The 20,733-nt window shown below is 53.7% G+C and overlaps 2 protein-coding genes across 4 annotated transcripts; both read left to right on the top strand.

Annotated features, from left to right (window-relative positions):
* The first annotated feature begins 207 nt into the window (after positions 1-207).
* Positions 208-8,519, top strand: DHRS11 (dehydrogenase/reductase 11). Of its 2 annotated transcripts, XM_008149508.3 has the most exons (7): positions 208-561; positions 2,981-3,190; positions 5,881-5,975; positions 6,646-6,775; positions 7,399-7,491; positions 7,690-7,755; positions 7,882-8,519. In XM_008149508.3, the coding sequence occupies exons 1-7, from the start codon at positions 229-231 to the stop codon at positions 7,921-7,923; spliced, it is 969 nt and encodes a 322-aa protein (XP_008147730.2). In that variant the 5' UTR covers positions 208-228; the 3' UTR covers positions 7,924-8,519. The 2 variants fall into 2 exon arrangements, with proteins under 2 accessions (XP_008147730.2, XP_054565088.1); XM_054709113.1 differs by lacking the exon at positions 7,399-7,491.
* Positions 8,520-9,332: 813 nt separating this feature from the next.
* On the top strand, positions 9,333-16,411 carry MRM1 (mitochondrial rRNA methyltransferase 1). Of its 2 annotated transcripts, XM_054709596.1 has the most exons (6): positions 9,333-10,087; positions 10,287-10,380; positions 12,815-12,947; positions 13,060-13,179; positions 13,382-13,538; positions 15,923-16,411. In XM_054709596.1, the coding sequence occupies exons 1-6, from the start codon at positions 9,525-9,527 to the stop codon at positions 15,945-15,947; spliced, it is 1,092 nt and encodes a 363-aa protein (XP_054565571.1). In that variant the 5' UTR covers positions 9,333-9,524; the 3' UTR covers positions 15,948-16,411. The 2 variants fall into 2 exon arrangements, with proteins under 2 accessions (XP_054565571.1, XP_008147802.2); XM_008149580.3 differs by having other exon boundaries at positions 13,382-16,411.
* Positions 16,412-20,733: the final 4,322 nt, after the last annotated feature.

The raw sequence follows: 20,733 nt of genomic DNA, 5'->3' as shown, positions 1-20,733 counted from the left end.
CCGTACGTGCATCCTCCGGCCTGGGGCAAACTGCTAGACCGGTTTCCCTGCCCCAAGGGGAAGAGCTCACCTGGGAAGCCGGACCACAAGACCCCAAGCCAAGACCCTCCGGCGCAGGCCCTCACCGATAGGACAGTTCCCAGCGCCGGGGGTGAGGCGGGACCGGAAGGGGCGGGGCCGTGTCCGCGCGGGGGGCGGGAACGCCGGGCTGCTCCGCCCTCTGGCGGGATGTGGCCGACAGTCGAGGAGAGGAGGGTGGAGTCCCGGCCGCAGGCCGGCCAGGTTGGAGGCGGTTCCAGGCGCGGCCCCGAGGGGGGCCGGGCGGCGGCGCCTGCCGGGGCGGTAGGGGAACGGTCGAGCCCCTGCGACCTGGGGCAGAGTTCCGCCGTCCAGTTTCCCAGCTCGCGCAGTGAGGTGGCCCGGGGCAGCATGGAGCGGTGGCGCGACCGGCTCGCACTCGTGACGGGCGCCTCGGGGGGCATCGGCGCGGCCGTGGCCCGGGCCCTAGTCCAGCAGGGAGTGAAGGTGGTGGGTTGTGCCCGCACCGTGGGCAACATAGAGGTAAGGCCTGGCTGGGGAGCGGGGTGCTCTGGGAGGCGTCGTTTTCGCCGGGTTCGGGTCCTGGTGGGGGAGGGGGAGTGGCCGGGGTCGGGCTGTGACGCTATCCTCACTCGCCTGCCACCCCCGGGCCTTTTGCCACGGGTTTAGGGACGGGTTGATGCCTAGTAGGGCAGGCCTCTGAAATGCCCTCTTTCAAGGAGCCTTTTAAGGAACAGTCCCTCCCCATTGTACCAAATCTCTGGCATCTTTCTCCCTCTCTCCTGCCTGCCTGCTCAGGTAGGCTGAGGAAAGGGGAACCAGAGATCCCCGGCTTAGCGAGGCAGCCAGGGAGAAGGAAAGAGAGCTTTCTGGACTCAGTGGCTACGTTGGCTACAGGATTGCTTTCTCTGGTCCCCAGACTTAGCCCACAAAGCCAAGGAAAGTGGCTGCCTTCCCAATGGGCATAAAGGAATGACAGTGGGGTATTCATAGAGAGACCCTTCTCCCATTTGACTGTCCTAGGCGGGACTGAGGAGGTGAGATAGGCATTGAACATGGGAACCCTGAGCGGGACAAAGCACTGGAAATGGAACTCTGGCTTCCTCTTAAAGTGGGGTTGGGAGCAGAGCTGTGAGCAGCAGGAGCTCAGAGACAAATGAAACGAAGTTGGCCATAGAGCATGGGGGAAGAAGAGGAGAAATTTCCATCATGTTCACTGGATTTGCCCACCAAGATCACTCTCAGGGGTCACGCTAGTGCTTAGCTGCAGGGCATTATCTCCACCATTGCTCAGTGTCCCTGGGCAGGGAAAGGGTAAGGAAGCCTTGGGTGGGGGCAGAGGGAGAAGGTGTACAGGAAGGAGGGCTGTCCCCTCCCCTGCTGCTGCCCAAAGGTATATTTTATAGCCTCCTGGATAGTCCCAAGGTCACCTGGTTACAACATTGCCCCACTCTGCCCCTCCCTTTCTCCTGGAGCTCAGGAGCCTTGGAACCTAGAGGGCTAGGCCAGCGATAAGACCAGTGGATTCCCTAAGTCTAAAGCCACTCTTGCCTTCTCTTCCTACTGCCCTGCCCCAAACTAACCGGGAAAGGGAGTCCCTGAGCCCCAAGGGAATCTCCAAGCGGATCACTTAGCCCCCTGAGGACTGGTGGGAGAATGAGAGGGCAGGGACAGGGAGAAATGTATTCTCAGTCCCTCTATTCCGGCTTTGAGTCTGGAGGAGGAAGCGAAAAGTTGCCTGCCAGGTGGGGAGAATTCTAGGTTATCTTGCCCACAGTCTGCTTTTATTGATGGCTTGGTTGATAGTAAAACAGAGCTTGAGTTCTGGCCTCCTACAGAGAGAAACCCTGTTTGCTGAGGTGGTTGTGAGTAGGTAAAATTGGGCGAAGGGCTTCTGAGTCCCAGACGACTATACCTTTTAAACTTGGAAAGTTAAAGCAGAAAAGAATTTCCTAGGTCACTTGATCCAGCCATTTATTCCCAGCTTGGTTTGGGGGGGGGGGGGGGGAGGGAGGCTGCAGGCCAAGGCAGTTGGCTAAGCTGGCTTTCCTCTAGGGCACCCGTACCCCCTAGTCTTCTCCCTCCCTCACATGGACTGGTACATAGTCACCTTCACGAGACTCAGGTGCCCAGTCACGCCTCCAAGGCACATGGCTTGTTTCTCCCTGTTTCGGGTGCCAGCTTTCCTCACAGGGATCTCAGTGGCTCTGCTTTCTCGGGTCCTTCCCTTCCTCAGGGCTCTTGAGCGTGTCGAGGGTCCTGGCAGGACACAGGGGGTGCCAGTGTTACCTGTCACCTGACTTGCCTCATAGTTTCCAGAGAAAACTGCACCATGGGACAGAAAGAATTTGTCCCAACTTCCTGACCCTTCCTGTATGTAGGGCGAAGGGAGATTGGCAAATGGGCTCGATCGAAAAAATACGTGGGAGAACTCTGAGCCACTGGCTGCAGTTTGTGGAGGGAGGGTGATCGTTCAGATATAAGCTCTTCTGGACGAGGTGATGGGAGAGCAGAGATCGAAGCCCTGGCACAACCAGCTCAGTGGCTCTTGGAACCGGTGGAAGTATGGAGTGGGATGAGAGGTGCATCTTACGTAGGAGCAGAGAAGGTGTTCTATTGAGGGAGAGGAAGAAAAGAAAAATCACTCCATTCCTAGTCCCTGTCCCCTTTCTTAGAATTGAAGACTCCAGTTTATCTGTGAGGTTACTCCATTGGTAATCTCAACTTTCCCCTCCCTCACTCAGGGAGCACTCTCATCCCCTGGACTTTGACCAAAGAAGACAAGCTTAGGGGATGGGCAGTCCCAGTATCAGTGTGGCCAAAAGGTGGCCACTAGAGGAGAGAGTTCTGTAAGCGGTGACAGCAGCGGGAGGTTGTCGCTGGCAGGGGAGGTGTGGGAGTGAGCAGCTCACCCCAGTTAGATCCCTGTTGGGTTTCATAGGAGCTGGCTGCCGAATGTAAGAGTGCAGGCTACCCCGGGACTTTGATCCCCTACAGATGTGACCTGTCAAATGAAGAGGACATCCTGTCTATGTTCTCGGCTATACGCTCTCAGCACAGCGGTGTGGACATCTGCATCAACAATGCTGGCTTGGCCCGGCCTGACACCCTGCTCTCAGGCAGCACCCGCGGTTGGAAGGACATGTTCAATGTAAGGGCTGCAGACCTGGAGTGGGGGGCTGGGAGGACGGTGGGGAGCCCAGAGTTGGTGAGCCAGAGCACTGCTCGGGATGGGACAATAGCATGAGGGAGCTTTGGGTTCCTTCCTGGGGCATCTTGACTATCCCCTTTCTTCTTTCCCTACCAGAGGGATAGTGAGTGGATGAATGGCCATGTCTTTTCCTTTGAGGCCCTGGGCATAGTTCTTAAAGTCTAGGCTGATTCCTTCTATTGGAAGAAAGCTGGGTAGGGGAGAGAGCTGCTGTTTACTGAATGTCCCCATATGTCAGCACTGGGGGTGCTTGGGAACATGGTCTTATGGGAAGAAAGGAGCAAAGAGACAGGAGACAATGTTCTTAACCAGCCCTGCCAGCAACTATGTGGCTTCAGGCAGGTAATTACCCTTTCTGAGCTTCAGTCTTGTCACATTTAATTGGGATGAACACACTTATACCATCAATATCTGGGGTCACTAACTCTAATGTCCCCTGTGGCCAGGTAGGTAATAAGAGAGTGAGGCAGGTCAGGTGGGGTGTGCAGTAAGTGAGAAAGCACACGGCCATGTACAGGGGCAACCACTCTAAAGTCCAGTGTCACTGCTGTAGGGCAGTGTGGCCCAGTGTGGCCAAATCTTATGATTTCTTTGAGAGGAGAGGGGAGCCTGGGTTTTTATGTGACACTCCGTCCCTCCCATTCACTGAAACCTCACTTCCACGAGGGCAAGGATTTTTGTGTGTTTTATTCTCTTACAGCCTCAGCTTGGAAACAATCAATAGATATTTTTTGAATGAATGAAACCTTCTAATACATGTTGGAAATGAATTTAAAATGCTTTTAAAACTAAGTGTGGTCCAAACATAGCCACGGGTTTTCAACTTCTGGACTGTATTATGGGGCAATATTGGGTATGAAATTATTCTGAGAAGTTGAAAGCAGTGTGTAAATGCACTGTGTCTTTCCCCTCACAATTCTTTTTTAAAAAATATATTTTTTATTGATTTCAGAGAGAGGAAGGGAGGAGAGAGAGATAGAAACATCAATGATGAGAGAGAATCATTGACTGGCTGCTTCCTGCATGCTCCCCACTGGGGATCGAGCCCACAACCTGGGCATGTGCCCTGACCACGAATCGAACTGTGACCTTTTGGTTCATGGGTCGATATTCAACCACTGAGCCACACCGGCCAGGCCCCCCACAGTTCTTTTCATATCTGCTCACAGTAGCTTTAGCACCTAACAGGTGTTTGGGCCAGGAAATGAGCAATGACTATTGAAACAATGAACAGTGAAAGTGAAGCACTCTCCTTGCCCTCACAGAGAGCCTTCTGGGAAATCTGAGTTGTGGCCCTCACCTGCACAGGTGGGTCTCTCAACTTGGATCTCAACTTGCCTGTCTATAAAGTGAGGGACTTACGTTAAATCCCTAAGGCCCCTTCCAGCTTGAACATTATGTAATTCTATTAGGGTCATCCTATGAGGCATCTTCTCCACTCCCATCCCTAACCCCTGGACCTAGGACAGTGGTCGGCAAACTGCGGCTCGCGAGCCACATGTGGCTCGTGAGCCGTGGTTTGCCGCTCTGTTGACTAATGAGTTTGCCGGCCACTGACCTAGGAGATTCATTTCCCTGACATCCAGGGATCTTTCTCCTACTCCTTCTGTCCTCAGGAGCTGAGTCCTCTGCCTCACAAACCCATACTGCTAAGAGGACCAGAAACAGGGCTGAGAGCCTCCTGTGTCCTTCTGCTGTGAATGCTGAGGCAGGTTCATGCTCAGGGTGTTCTGTCCTGATGCCTGGCTCTGACACCTGATAAGGACAAACATCTAATTTCCCGGCTGGTCCCGTCTCTTCTGGAGAGGCGAGACATGAGGACCTGCTGAAAGCTTTATCTCTGCTTGTCCTCCTGGGTAAAGCTAGGGGTGGGGCTGGGCAGGAACTTTAGAGCAGAGACATTTCTTCAGGCCTCTGTTCCTTGAGGGGTGGGGATTTGGTGTCACCTCTGCCAGAGCGAGTAGGAGAGGGCAGAAAGGGGCCAAGGAAGGCAGGAAGCCCCTTGGGAGGTCCCCTGCCTTCCATGACAAGTTACCCCACCCTCTTAAGAGTCTCTGTGCCTTGTTCTGTAGATGGAACAGAGGTTAAAGGAAGGAGGATCAGACCTTTTCTACTAGTAGTCTCAAGGGAGGGGACAGGAAAGGAGCAGAGAATAGCTGGGTAAGGTGGGGAGAGGCTAAGGGGTGTTTGAGGAGAGAGATTTTTAAAGCCATTTTAGGAAGGATTTGAGGCTGTTTAGGAGAGAGCAGGATCAGGGGCACTGTCCCAGAGAAGAGGGTATTTGGAGAAGAAAAGGAAATGGTTCCCTGAGGCAGAGATTCTACTGTTTGGAGAGGAGACAGCCAAGATACAGAGGGTTCCTGGGTTGTGTGTGGGGTTTGGGGAGTTTATATTCCTGTTCGCAGGAACTTGGGGTCACCCAGGGAGAGAAGCTGCCTCTGCTGTCAGCTGGGGCTGGCAGCTTTTGGGGGGGGCGGGCACCTCTAAGGCACAGTGCCCTGGGTCTGTTGTTGGTCTCTGGTAGGACCAAGGTACTGTTTTGGAATGCTTCCCAGGGGTTCTCTGTGGCTCCATCACCTGCTCAGATGGGCCCAAGCTAGAGACACCCCATTGCCCTCCCTGGCCTGCAGGTGAATGTGTTGGCCCTCAGCATCTGCACGCGGGAAGCCTACCAGTCCATGAAGGAGCGGAATGTGGATGATGGGCACATCATTAACATCAACAGGTGAGACAGGTGGCCGAGGGCTAGAGCGCAGATCACCACTCACCCTCCAAGCTGGGTGATCTGCAGCAGCTCATTTGATCTCTTTGGAACTGTTTCTTTGGTAAAGTAGGGATTTAATACTCCGTTAACACCCAGTGGCATGATTATGGTGAGGGGAAGAATAGTGTATGTCAAGTGCCAGCCCCTCGTTGGCTGGAATGGGTGGCTCAGCCCTTGTCTTTGCAGTGGAAGCCTAGGGGCTCTCCTGGCACTGAGGTTCTCCATTCCTCAGGCCCTGGAATGAACCCCGCCTTGTGGTACAAAGAAAGACCACACAGTATCATTGGGGAGCCCCCACTCTGAGCGGGGAGACATGGCCTCTGCCCTCAGAGATCTCTCAATAGAACCATATCAGTGAATGCGCAGATGAAATGAAGAGATTTTTGACAGCCTGCATGACCAAGAGAGGGGATTCTGTGGTCAGTGTAGGGAAGACGTCTAGAAGAGTAGGGTTTTCAGGAGCTGCTTGAATGACAGCTAGATTAGTGGGCTGCAAGGATGGCCTCCAGAGGTCCCCTTTAGAAGGCTTCCCTGCAGCATCGAGGTGGTGGGGTTGACTGGTACAGCAGGGGGCACTGCTGGTCTCTCGGGAGTGTCACTGTCTTCTTTCCCCTTCCCTCCCTCTACCCAGCATGTCTGGCCACCGAGTGGTACCCCAGTCTGTGGCCCATTTCTATAGTGCTACCAAGTATGCCGTCACTGCACTGACAGAGGGACTGAGGCAAGAGCTTCGGGAGGCCCAGACCCACATCCGAGCCACGGTGAGGGTGTGGCCTGGCCCTGGTGGGGATGGGATAGGCACAGGCCCTCACCCCACACATGCTGCCCAGGGAGCCCATGTCCAGGGTGTGCTGCTTTAGAACCCCTGCGAGCATATTGGGCTCTGCTGCTACTTGCATGGCCCTGCTCAGTACTTGAGTGTCCCGTTTCACTGACTTTGAGGTAGGAGGGGATTGGCCTGACTGGAACATGGCGGGGTGAGACTGAGGGAAAGCAAGGGATTGTGGGAAACCAGGTGCACAGCGGCAGGAAACCAGGACTCTGGGCTCTTCCCTTGAATGACCTTGGGCAACTTACTCAACCTCTCCAAGCCTCAGTATTTGCATTTTTAAAACAGAGATGATAATCTATCAGGTTATGAAGTTTTTAAAGAGAACATTTTGTCAAACATTTACCTGGCTTTTAGTAAAGGCTCTGTAAATGGTAGATATCATTGTGACCATCACCAGTGGCAGCCTTGGAGCCAGGAGGCAGCTGCTGGACATGGGACAGCCATCCCTGTGGCGTCTGTCCTTTCTCTCCAACCTACTCAAAGCCTGGCCTCTGATTGGGGTTGGGGTTGGGCAAAGCTCAGGTGCTGAGCAGGCCCTCTCTGTCGGCCCAGTGCATCTCTCCAGGATTGGTGGAGACACAGTTCGCCTTCAAACTTCATGACAAGGACCCTGAGAAGGCAGCTGCCACCTATGAACACATAAAGGTGGGGCCTCCCTCTGGGCTTGGCAAAGCCACTCATTCTAAGTGAAGGCAGAGGGAAGGGAACCTGTCCTTCTAGCCAGGCTGTTACCCCTCCTAGAGGGTTGGGGTGGGATGTGGATGCTGGAGAGGACCTCAGTGGTGGGAGGGAACTTGGATCCATTCTGTCCTCATCTTAATCCCTTTTTTCCCTGGTGCTCAGTGTCTGAAACCTGAAGATGTGGCCCAGGCTGTCATCTATGTCCTCAGCACCCCCCCACATGTCCAGGTAAGTCTGGCATTAGCTGTCCACCCCATGGAGAAGCGCAACCATCCCCAGAGGAGGAGAGCAGAGAGGCCTTAAAGGGGGTGGGCAGAGTGTCCTGACTGCCTCAAGCCTTTGTTCCTTCTGCAGATCGGAGACATCCAGATGAGGCCCACGGAGCAGATGACCTAGTTCCTGTGGGGAGCTCCTCCTCCTCTCTGAATCTTCACGGCTTGGTGCTGGCCTTTGGGTTGTAGGTGTTAATCTCTGGACTCCTGGACTTCACTTCCTCTCTCTACCCCTCCCAGGGGTTTGAAAAATGTTGGAGGTCTTTTTTATCTAGTCAAATTGTTTCCACCACAAATGTGAAAAGTGGGCTGGGGAGAGGAGGTGGTGTCCCTGATTCTTTTACCTGTTCACTCACTCTCGGTCCCCTTCTTGGGCTCCGTGGCCTTTGTTTGCTGTCCTTGGTCTCTTTCCTTTGACTTGGGGCAGGACCTTGGCCAGAAGGGTGGCTTCCCCCTATCTTCTTACACTCCCCCCTCTGTTGCTCAGGGATAAGGTGGCAGGGGGAACTCCTCACCTTTTATCTGAGTGGTTATGGAGGGCTCCAGCTTCCTCCTCTTCCTGCCCCAATGCCCTCACCATCCCTTCCCTCCTCTCCCCTCCCCCACCTAGTTCTCCAGTCCAGTGGGAAACATCGCTCTACTCTGACTGGCAGCACAATACCAGGGCCTTCCTCCCAAGTGGATTTCAGTGTGATAATTAAAAAAGAAAAATTTCAACAACCGACCTTGGTTTGTGGGTGTCTTTCGGTTCTTCCCCTTTCTTTGTGGTTAGGGGTGGTTGTTTCTCAGAATTTCTTCCAGGTGAGTGGAAAGTGGGTGAATTTAGAGCCTCACTTCTGGAGTGTGGATTACCTTAGGTAGCAGGTGTGCTTTTGGGTTGGGTCTTGAAAATTGGTAGAATTTGCCAGCCAGAAAAGAAGACAAGTGTGCAAGGCTCAGAGGCCAGAAAGAGCATGCAATGCTGTGGGAACAGCACAGAACTTAGGGAAGGTGTGAGATGGGGCTGAAAAGCCTGGATCCCTGGAGCTCTGAGTGCTGAGCAAGGAGTCTGGCCATTACCTGTGGGCCAAGAGCATCAGTTGGCTTGTCAGCAGGTGCGGGACAGGCACCGAGCCGAGCCGTGGCTTAGAGAATCACCGCCACACGGTAGGAAGTTACTGCTGAGTCCTGCTAACTGGTGCTGAGGGTTTGAAAAGGCAGTAGAAATGCAGGGAGGGGCTGGATGCAGGAGAAGCTTCTGAGGAAAATCACCAGTATCTAATGGGAAGGGAAGCACCACGACTGACCTAGTTGAACACATCTCCGTAAAGTGTTCTTTGCTGGTGCCTGGGTGAATGCGAGCCGCCAGCTTCCTGGGACCTCAGTGGGCGCAGAATGAAGCCGGTAGCGGGGTCAGCTCAGCGCTGATCACTACCTCCCGCCGGCTGCCGGCTGCCTTGCCTGGAGGTCGTTGCTCAGCCAGCCTCGCAGGCGGCGCTGTAGGGACGGCCTAGTGGATGAGCATGCGCAATGCGTCTCCGGGCAGGAAGCGGGCTCGCGCGAACTCGGAAGCGGGGCACCCGCGCGAGGTCGGGAGGGAGGCGGTCGCGGTCCGGCTACCTGCTTTTAGGGAGTCTTCCTGCTGGGAGTCTGCACTGTTCGTTTCTCTGTCTGAGGAGGCGGGATGGCTGTAACAGGCTCCGTCTGGAGTGACAGCTCTTGAGGACGTAGCTAAGGGCATCGACCATGGCGCTGCTGTCGGCCCTCAGGGGCGCGACCTGGCGTTTTCCCGGCCACCTTGTGCGTCTGTCCTCACACCCGGCGGCGCGGCGTGGGGAGCGGCCTGGTGGAGAGGAGCTGAGCCGCTTGCTCCTGGATGACCTGGCGCCTGCCCCGCGCTCCACCGGGGGCCTGGAACTTCTGTTCGGCCTGTCCCCGTGCCTCCTGGCTCTGCGGGCCGCCCGCCGCCGCGTGGCCCGGCTGCTGCTCCAGGCCGGCAGGTCGGGGGTGCAGGGAGAGCGGGCAGAGCTGCTCCGAGCGGCGGAGGCGCGGGACATTCCGGTTCTGCGGCCCCGACGGCAGAAGCTGGACGCCCTGTGCCGCCACCAGGTCCACCAGGGCGTCTGCATGGAGGTGAGCCCGCTGCGGCCCCGGCCCTGGACTGAGGCTGGGGAGGCGAGGCCAGGAGATGACCCCCAGCAGCTGTGGCTCGTCCTCGAGAGGCTCCAGGATCCCCGGAATCTTGGGGCCGTGCTGCGCTCCGCTCACTTCCTCGGAGTGGATAAGGTCATCACCAGCCGCAGAAACAGGCACGGACATTCATTATTTCCCATGTGTCCCAATTTCAAGGGGCAGCCGAGTTCCTCAGCACCTTGACCCTTTGGTGATCCCCTAGTCAGGTCTCCCTATCGCCAGAATTTTCATCTTTAACCCTTGGGGGCCGGGGGAGGGAAGGGGGCCGGGCTTGAGATTACACAGCCTTACACGGGGCATGGGGTAACTTTGCAGCTGCCCGCTCACTCCGGTAGTCAGCAAGGCCAGCGCGGGGGCTATGGAGGTGATGGACATATTCTTCACCGATGACCTGGACGGTTTTTTACAGGTAAGGGCCGAGGGGCTGGGGTGGCGGGAAGGAGCAGAAATGAGCCAAGCTCAGCCTCTCAGGGCACTTAACTAGCAACTGATGGAGGAAGGGGGAGAAGAGAGCATGTTGGCATCATTTCCTATGCTTCTCTAAATCCCTTTGGGAAGAGAGAAGGATCCCAGGGTTTTAAAACCACGAGTAGAACAGATTCTGAAGTTGGAGACGTCCTAGCCTCATTCCCTTTACTGCACTTCTCCAGGCATACCTTTTTGCCCTGCTGCAGGTCTACCACATGCCTCAGTTACCTGCTAAGTAGGTCTTCAGTAAATGTGTCCTGAGTTCCTCCATAGGAACTTAAAAAAAAGAAAAAGAAATCTTTATTGTTGAAAGTATTACATATGTCCCTCTTTTCCCCCCACTGACTCCTTCTAGCCCGCTTGAATGGCTCTTTGAGTAAGGACTAGTCTATGCCTCTCCCCTCTTCCCTTTCACACACACCAAACAACGCCCACTACCACACACACAAAAAACCCCCCCCAAATTTGGGGAGCAAACCTAAGTCAAGAAACCCCTCTGCTGTTCTTCTCCTGCTGGACACAAGGGGGCAGTATTGCCCTGCACTTGGCAGTTTCCCTGACCATCTCCAGGTCTCTCCCAAGTCTCAGTACTTACTGGATCTCATTCCCCTATATATATTCTTTTTTCTTTTCTTTTTTGCCTCATCCACTGTCAGGGCTTTAAGTAACATCTATATTTGAATGCGCCCCAAATGTATGGCCTAACCTGGATCTTGCTCCTAAACCCCAGATTCACGTATCTAGTTACCTACTCAATAGCTCTGTTTTCAAACAACTAGCAACATTGGTTTCAAAAAAGCAAGGTAAATAGTAGTTGATGGGATTTTAACATATTTTATTGATTTTTACAGGGAGGAAGGGAGAGGGATAGAGAGCTAGAAACGTCGATGAGAGAGAAACATCGATCAGCTGCCTCCTGCATATCCCCCTACTGGGGATGTGCCCGCAACCAAGGTACATGCCCTTGACTGGAATCGAACCCGGGACCCTCCAGTCCGCAGGCCGACGCTCTAGCCACTGAGCCAAACCGGTCAGGGCAGTTGATGGGATTTTAGAAAGCTGCTCAATGTCCTCAACCCAGAATAATTCCAATATGAATAAATAAAAGCATCTCAAAGGGGTTATAAAACAGAACAGCTTTCTTTTGCTGTCTAATCGGCATTTCAAACTGAACAGTTCCATAGCCGAGCCCCTGTTCCTTCTGCAGACCCAGCTCAATCGATGGCAGCTCCATCCTTTCAGTTGGTTAGGATAGAAACCGTGACACCACGCTTGATTTTTTTCTGCTCTCACACCCATTCCTATTTGTCAGTGCATCCTTTTTGGTTTTACCATAAAGTTATTTGCATATTCTCACCACTTCTTACTCTCTGCACAGCTACCACTCTGGTCCAAGCCACCATCATCTCTTGCCTGTATTATTATTTTTTAAATCTACTTTTATTATTGATTTTAGGGAGGAAGGGAAAGGGAGAGAGAGATAGAAACATCAGTGATGAGAGAGAATCATTGATCGGCTATCTCCTGTAGGCCCCACACAGGGGATCAAGCCCATAACCCGGGCACGTGCCCTGACTGGATTGAACCCTGACCTCCTGGTTCATAAGCCAACGCTCAACCACTGAGCCACGCCAGCCTGGCTCTTGCCTGTATTATTGTGAAGCCTCCTACCTGGTCTTGCTTCTGCTATTGGCTGTCAACCCGACAGGCAGAGAGATCCTATTGCAACATAAGTCAGACCATACCACTTTTCTGTTCGTAGTTTTTCAAACCCTTTGCATTTCTCTCATAATAGAAGCCAAAATCCTTCCAGTGGCCTTTGAGGTTCTACCTTATGTAGCCCTTTGTTCCCTCTTCTGTCTCAATGGCTCCCTTCCCACTGGCCACCTTGCGATTTTGCTGTTCCTCACACATACCAGGTAAGCAGCCACCTCTCAGCCTTCGCATTTACTGATCACTGCCTAGAATATTCTTCCCCCTGATGTCTACACCGTGCCTTCCTCATCTCCTTCAGATCTTCACTCAAAAGGCATTTCAGTGAGGCCCTCCCTTCCATGAAGCTGGGATTTTTGGCCGCCGTTCACTGCCCTATCTCCAGTGCCTAGAACAGAGTCTGCCCATTCTAGGTGCTTAATAACTATTGACTGAACTGAATGGCTCAGCGAGGTAATGCATACAGGGAGGGGCAAAAGTAGGTTTATAATTGTTCGCATGGAAAATAATACAATAATTAATACAAGAGTAAACTTTCAAGTACTCGAAACTGTAAACCTACTTTTGCCCCACCCTGTATATGGGCAAGGTTGGTGCTGTTCCTTGGCCAGGGCTCTGATGAAGGTTTGGTGAGCTAGAATATGATTTCTTTCCCCTTGCAGGCCAAAGCCCGGCAGGGCTGGCTCGTGGCTGGCACGGTGGGCTGCCCCGGGCCTGAGATTTCCGGATCCTCTGAGATCCCCATCACTAGTTGCTTGGAGTTCCTCTGGGACCAGCCTACTCTCCTAGTGCTGGGTAGGTAGATGTTCCTGCTTTTCTGTACTTAGCCATTCATTTCCTGAGTGCCTGCCTGTCCAGCTGTGGCAACCCTAATCCTCTGCCCTTCCACCCCTCCCGTGCTCTGCAGGGAATGAGGGCTCTGGCCTGTCCCCAGAGGTGCAAGCCTCCTGCCAGCTCCTCCTCACCATCCTGCCTGGCCGGCAGCTGCCTCCTGGACTGGAGTCCTTGAATGTCTCCGTGGCTGCAGGTGAGTCTTACTTCTCTTCCTCTGACCACACATGTAGAGCTGTTTCATCCTAAACAAGTTTCTCAATCATTCTATATCTCCATTGCTTTCTGTGCCAAATGCAGAAAATACATCCTTTTGAGAATGAAATGAGGGAGTGCCTAGCATATGGTCCTTCCTCTTCTCAGTTCTCTTCCCCGTGTCATTCTGTCTGTCTTTGCAGGAATTCTTCTTCACTCCATTTGCCGCCAGAGGAAGGGTTTTCCTGAAGAGGGGAAGAGAGGGCAACATCTCCAAGACCCCCGAGTACCCTCAGCCACGGCTGAAGGGCCCAGATTGCCTCAGCACCCAGGACTGTCCTCAGGATCAGAAAGAGAGAGGCAAGACGGGGGCTGACTTGAACTGTTCAAGATGTGTATGTGCTGGAGGGCAGGGGATAGGTGGCCCACACATCCACATGGCGAAATGTGTTGGAATCTGTTACTTGAGTGTGCACCAGGCTCTGTTTAGTAATCACTGTCTTGGGAAGCAGGGAGCTTTGCAGTGGAGACCAGAAGAAGTTCAGTTTCCTGTTTTGAGTTTGCACTTGCAGTTGGAGATGGTAGCCTGTTAATTTCTAGGTTGTGCTAGTTGAGAGGGTCTGTTTCCGCCCAGGTCCTGCCTGGACATCAAGGGGAAGTCTAAACATCAGAAGGGAGTTGGGCAGCACAGTCCAGGGATTCTGTTCCTTCGAACCAGTGTGAGAAGGTAGAGGGAGCCAAGGGCTCTCTGTGGGCCAGACAGGTGCGAATCCAGGCTCACACCTGCCCCACTGCGGGGCCTTGAGTTCGACTTCATCTTTATATGCCTCAGGGCCCTTGTTGGCACCTCCCTCTTGGGGCTGCTGAGGCTCAAATAAAACCTCAGCTGGTGGGCCATTCTGTTCGATTCATCCATTAGGTGGCAGCCTTGCTCTTCAGTCCACGGTCTTTTCGGGAAGCTCTTGCAGTCATCTGGGGGGATTCCTGGTCGTGGCCCCCAAGAGGCAAGGGAAACGTTAGCACACACCTCCCACCCCACTGGCCCTCAAGTCCCCCTGACTGGTGAGTCAGCAGTTAGTCCACCTACACGGAAGGAACCAATGAAGCCTGGCCTCTGATTCTGGGAGGTGGCAAGGATAGGGTTGCTGGTTGTTATATCAGGACCGATTTGGTAACTTGTCCCTCAGAGTCCCACAGATGGATCAGAGGCCACAGATGTAAGTAGTTTAGAATTGTCTGGGTTGCACATTGGAACCACCTGGCAAGCTTTAAGAATCAACTGACACTGGGAGATCCCCAGAGTCTGATGTAGTTGATCAGGGTGCAGCTGGGCATCAGGATTTGTAAAGCCTCCCCTTTCCCCCACCACAGGTATTATGTGCAGCCCAGGCTGAGACCCTGGAGCAGGGTTTGTCAATCTCAGTGCTGTTAACATTCTGGGCTGGATAATTCTCTGTTGTGGGGACTGTCCTGTGCATTGTAGGATGTTTAGCAGCACCACTGGCCTCTACCTACCAGAGGCCAGTAGCAGCCCCCTTCCTCCAGTTGTGACAACCAGAAATCTCTCTGGACATTGCCATATATCCCTGGAGGGTGGGGTGGGGGTGTCACCCCTAGTTGAGAACCACTGCTCTGGAGTATGGATCTGGAGGACAACAACCCTAAATTCAAATCCTGATTGCTGTGTGACGTTGGGCAAATTCCTTACCTGCCTGGGCCTCAGTCCCCTCCTCTTTCTGGATTGCTAGGAGGATTCAGAGGACACTAGGAACTCGGTGCCTCATGTATAGTAGGTGCTCAGTAAATAGTACTGCCCTTTCTCTGTGGACTGCATTTATCTTGGAATTCCAATGGTAATGCCAATTTAGAAAGACATTTGAATTTGTTTAAAAAGGGCCTAAGATTGCTTTATGGTCAAAGTTGATCCTCTCAAGAAAGGAGGAAACCTCTTTCTAAACTCCACAGACCACCACTTTATTGGCACTCTCCCTCCTCCCTTGAACTGTCTGTCCCCATCTGGCACACAGGCTCTGACCTCCGCTGGCACATGTCAGCCTTGGGCATACTACCTGTTTCCTTCATCCCTGCTGTGTTCTTGGCCAAGAACCTCGTGTGGCTTTGCACCTTGGCTGCACTGTAGAGTCATGGGATCAGGGAAGGGGGATAACTTTTAATATTCCGGATGCCCAGAGGCACCAGACTGATGAAGTCAGAATCTCTGGGGAGCAAGCCAGGTACATGCATTTCTTACAGCTCCCCTGCTAGAATCACTGTTCCTCCAGCCACCCGCTCATATCCAAGAAACCTCTGCCAAATCACAACGTGCTTTGGAGTGCATGTCTGGAAGCACACGCCAGGCAACCTTTCATCTGTCCCTAAGGTTCTTTAGAAGATGCTGGTTCTAGCCCTGGCTCCATGACTTCCTACCTAGATGGCTTCTCAGTCTCCACCCCTGTAAAACGGGAATGGCACCATCAACACCTGCTCCAGCTGCCCCCTCCCCAGCAGAGATGCTGTAAAATAAGATGAGAGAATGTCAGGAAAACATGTTTTTGGCCAGTGTTGATCAGTGATTAGAGTGTTGGCCTGCTCACTCAAGGGTTTCAAGGCACGTACCTGGGTTGTGGGTTCGCTCCCCACCCCCGGTTAGGGCACGTGCAGGAGGCAACCAGTCAATGTGTCTCTCTCACACCAATGTTTCTCTTTCTCTACCCCCCTCCCTCCCTTCCACTCTCTCTGAAAAGCAATGGGAAAAATATCTTAAGGTGAGGGTTAACAACAACAACAAAAGTATTCTGTAAACTGAAGAACTATGCACCCAGGACTGGCACACAATAACAAACCTGTTGTGATGGTTCACCTTATATGTCAGCTTGCCTGGGCCATTTGGTCAAACGTTCTGGGTGTGTCCGTGAGGGTGATTTTGGGTGAGACTAACATTTAAATTGGTAGACTGAGTAAAGCAGATTGCTCTTCCTAATGTGGGTGCACCTCATCCAATCAGTTGAAAGCCTAAATAGGACAAAAAGCCTGACCCTCCCATGAGTAAGAGAACTCTTCCTGCTTTTTTGGAACTGAAAACACGGGCTCTTCTGGAGTCTCGAGCCTGCTGGTCTTCAGATGGGAATGACATCATTGGCCTCCAGCATGAGACTCACCCTGCAGAACTTGGGGTGCCAGCCCCTATGATTACATGAGCCAATTCTCTATCCTCCTATATAATAAAAGGCTAATATGCAAATTGACCCCTCGGGAGTTTGATTGGGAGTTGGACCGCTCGCTATGATGTGTGCTGACCACCAGGGGGCGGCGCAGAACGAAGGAAGGCCCTGATTGGCCCTGATCGCCGGCCAGGCCTAGGGACCCTACCCATGCACAAATTTCGTGCATCGGGCCTCTAGTAATAAATAGGTAAGTGTGTGTGTCTCCTATTGGTTCTGTTTCTCTGGAGAACCCAGACTAACAGACTTGATGAAAATAAACTCAGGTGTCCTGGAGTTCCTTCCATGTAGGGGCCCAAACCCAGCATGGAAACTAGAAGTTGGGGTTGGGGGTATTCAGGGTCCAGAGCCCCTAGTCCTGCCCATGGACTCCTCTGGTGTCTGGAACCCAATCTGACCTGCTTGGGGCATGCTATTTATCAGCTTTCTGGGTCCCTGTGGTCTGGGCCATCTAGAGGGGTCACTCTCCTGGGCTAATAACCAGGCACAGGGGGCTCCTCCCTGCTTTGTCCCCTGGGCAGCAGGCTGGCTGGCCTCTGGAAAGATAGGTTCACTTGAACCAGAAGGAATTGAGGCTGTAATTTATTGCCATACACAGCCAGGATGTAGTTATGTCATGCAAACCAGGCATTCTCAAGAGAATCACCTGAGGTCCTAAGGCCCAGGATGAGGTCTGCTTCTCCTTGGAGTGGCCTCTGGTGCCTGACACGTGACATTGTTCACCAAGTGTGGTCCATACACAGGAGCTCCGTTGGCTGTGATAGGGAATGAAGGTGCTGGATGTGGGATCCATTCCCTGGAGGGCAGGGTCGGGATGAAGCCACAAGAGGCCAGTGCAGTTTGCTGAGTCCCAACTCTGTGCCTTGCTGATGGTGTAAATGTGAACATGTCCCTTAACTTTTCCAAGTCTTATTTTCCTCATCAATAAAATGGGGATAACTATGGTGTCTACTTCCGAGGAGCCTGGTGCTGATGAAATGAGATGATGCATGTGAAGACCTCCGCTGGTGCCCGGAGGATGGTGTCCTCACAGCACCCAGGGGCAGGCCCAGAGGTCAGGGCACCAGGCTCTTCTCTCCTACCAACCGGGCCTCAATTTCCCCATAGGCTCTAAGGTGTCTTTCAGCTGCAACATGCAATGATTCACTTCTGAAAACCGCCAGAGCGAGTTGGAGAGGGGAGGGGCTGAAATGGCATTTGCAGGATCCTCCTTGTCTGGGCTCCACAGCCAAGAGGGGGGGGGTCCCGAAGGGTTGGAGGCCGACTTAGAATTTCCAGAGCAGCTGAATTGTGGCCAACACCCCTGCTTCCTTCTAGGGCTGGACTTTTCTTTTGGCAGGAGGCTAAATTGCCAGGTTCTGACCCCAGGCTGGGGTCCTAAATTAGAGACCCCCCCCCCCCACACACACACACACTCCTGCAGGGCCAGGCGCCAGGGGGGCCTCACAGTTTGTAAATGTAATCAACCTTGAGGTCTCTGTCTTCCACAGGTGCAATTAGCATGCCCATCTGCTAATCCCTGATAAATGATGTTTACAAACATGGGGCTCCACTCAGAGCTGCACAGCCCCTCCCTCCCAGGCCAGGAGGCTGGGGTCTTCCTAGTAAAATCACCCCTCCCCTCTGCCCCCCACTACTACTTCATTCTTCTCTAGCCAACATCCCTCTTCATCCCCTTCCCAGGCAGTGGGCAGAGCTGGAGTCCCCTCCTTGGAGCCCCTGCCCCACTGTCATTGCACACACGTGGGAAGGAGATGAAGAAGCACACGGAGCCTGGGAGGCGGGTGGTAGGGCTAGGATCCTGCTCCTCCTTCCCAGGTCTGAACGTTCAGGACTCGGTGGGCTGGGTGTGCTTCCTTTATTCACCATGTCAGCTGCAACCCGGGTGACACACAGGCCTCCCTTCGTGGAGGTGTGGGCCCACGCCTAGTGCCCCCAGGGTGGGCTCCTGGACCCACCCCCAGATGAGAACATTCCCACCCACCCACCTTCCTGCTGAGGACCTGGGTGGGTCCATGTCAGAGGCACAGTAGCAAAAGCATAACAGACTTCTGAGTTGGACAGTCCTGGGTCCAAATGTTAGCTCTTCCTTGGGCCACTTGACCTGATTGAGCCTCAGTGTCTTCATCTGTAAAATGGAGATATGACATCACAATGCCTGGGACATAGTAGGTGCTCAATAAATATGCATTGTTTGCTGTGAGAATGATGAAAAGAGGCATCTGAAACTACAAAGATGCCCAAGGATTTCCCCTCCCCTACACCTCCTCTCTGGGGAGCAGGGCAGGTCCCAGCTCATTACTGGTGGGGGCCGGGGTAGAGGTGTCAGATTGGAATCACTCCTGGGTCTGTTCACAGCTTCCCTGTTTCATTAACACCTCCTTGGTGGTCTTCGGCTCATCCTGCTGGGGGAGGTGCTCCAGGAAGTTCTCACTGCCTCCTTTCCAGCCCAGAGCTCAGTGCTCCTCCTAGGTTTGCGCTCAGAGTGCCCATAGAGTTTTCTGGGGGGAGAAGTGGCCAGTTCTGGCCGGGAGAACGCCACCGTCCCTTCCCCCCAGGGATAGTCCTGGAAGCCTGGTCAGGCGGCATAGCACCCGGAGCCACCCCTTGCTTTATCCTCCCCCCCCCCCCCCACCTCATCCAGAGGTTCTAGTCCCCCATCCCCACTGCTTCCCAACCTGGCCACTGCCTCCTTCCCTTCAAATCAGCATGAACAGCATGGTCTGGGTTCTAATCCCGACCCACCTCTTCCTAGCGGGATGTCCTAAGGCAAGTTGTTATCCTCTAGGTCCTAGAGTCTAGGATATGCATTGCCTCTTCTTTGAACGGGGGGGATACCATACCCAAGCAGCGTAGCACAGGGCCTGGTAAACCGTAAACTCTGTCAAGGCAGCCATTGTTATTTTACAGATACACCTGCTCTCAGAATTATCTTTTTAAGTTGCAAAGCCTTGTTTAACCAATGGGTGGCGGGGGTGGGTGGGGAGCAGGGCCAGAGCCCCAGGACCATTCGCACATTCAGAGGAGCAGGAAAGGGCAGGAGCTCTGCCCTTGAATTGCCCGTTTCTTCCCCAGTCTGGGAAAAGGAGTGGGGCTGGTCGTTGAATTGGGACCTGGAGCCTTATACTGTGGGCTCTGCGAAGGCTGCTTCTACACAAGGTTTCCCTCCACTGCTCTCCAGGAAGGATTCTTATGGACATACCTTGTCGTTCTCTCTCTCTGCCATAATATTCTATCAGAGGACCCCTTTCCCCAGCTGCCCTGGGGCAGGGAGGAGGGTCTGGGCCCAGGCCCCTGGCTGAACTTGGGCCCATCTGCTTTCTCCCTCCACCTCTGCGCCCCTCTCTTCCTCAGGCTCCCCAGCTTTTTTGCTGAAGTTTGTGGTGTCAGGAGGGAGACTCCATGAAAAGTGGCACCTTCTGTGGTTTATCTGTAACTCAAAAAATAATAATAAAATACCTGAACAGTTTCCTTTAGAAAAAAGAAACCAAGGCAGAAGTCAGCAGGTGAGGGAGGCGGTCAGAAGGTGGGCTAGGTCCCTTCTTGCTAGTAGCCTCACTGGCCCCCTGCCCCCTACAACTTCCCCTTGGCCCCCACAGGCTTCTGCAGACACTAAGCCCCATCCCCCTCTTTTAGACAATCAGCGTGTGAATTAGTTTGACTCATTGTCTAGTCCCAGGTCCCAGCACAGGGCCAGGCACATCCTGAGGGTTTAATAAGGGTGAGTGAACAGCTCAGCAAATGGGTCCTGGGGTTGGAGACTAATTGCCTCCCCCTCCTCTTCACTGTGGTGGGCTGGAGGGACAAACCTCTCAGCACATTTCCAGCTGGCACTGACCTTCAGCTTTCCGAGGAGGCAGGACACACATGATCCCCCAGCCACAGCTGCTCTTGATTCTCTGAAACAAAGGAGCTAATGGAGGGCCGAGGGGCTGCTCTGTAGAACCCCTCAGCCCTCACCCTGCTGAGGCCCATCTGCATCCAGGCCTTGCGCAGATGCCCCTCCTATAGATGGGGGTACTAGCCACGGGCCAGGCCCTGCAAGGGGCTGGATCTTGTTTAAGTCAGGACCCCGTGGTGGGTAGGGGACGCGGAAGCTGTGTGCTTGGAGGCTGATGCTTAGGGGGGTAGGCACTATTGCTACCGTTGGTTTAGGGAGAGGAAACAGAGGCTCAGAGGGGTTGAGTAACTTGCCCAAGGTGATGCTGTGACAATCAGAAGCGTTGAGGAGGGAGGGAGGTGGAGGATGGAGAGCTGGGGCTGGAGGAAGGGAACCTCCAGTCCAGCGGCTGGGAGGGCCACTGCTGCGGAGGCCAAGCCACCTCTGCACCAAT

This window comes from Eptesicus fuscus, chromosome 20, assembly GCF_027574615.1.
Source record: "Eptesicus fuscus isolate TK198812 chromosome 20, DD_ASM_mEF_20220401, whole genome shotgun sequence".
Taxonomy (NCBI): Eukaryota; Metazoa; Chordata; class Mammalia; order Chiroptera; family Vespertilionidae; genus Eptesicus; species Eptesicus fuscus.
Note: the sequence above shows the minus strand (reverse complement) of the source record. Positions and strands in the feature narration are given on the sequence as shown.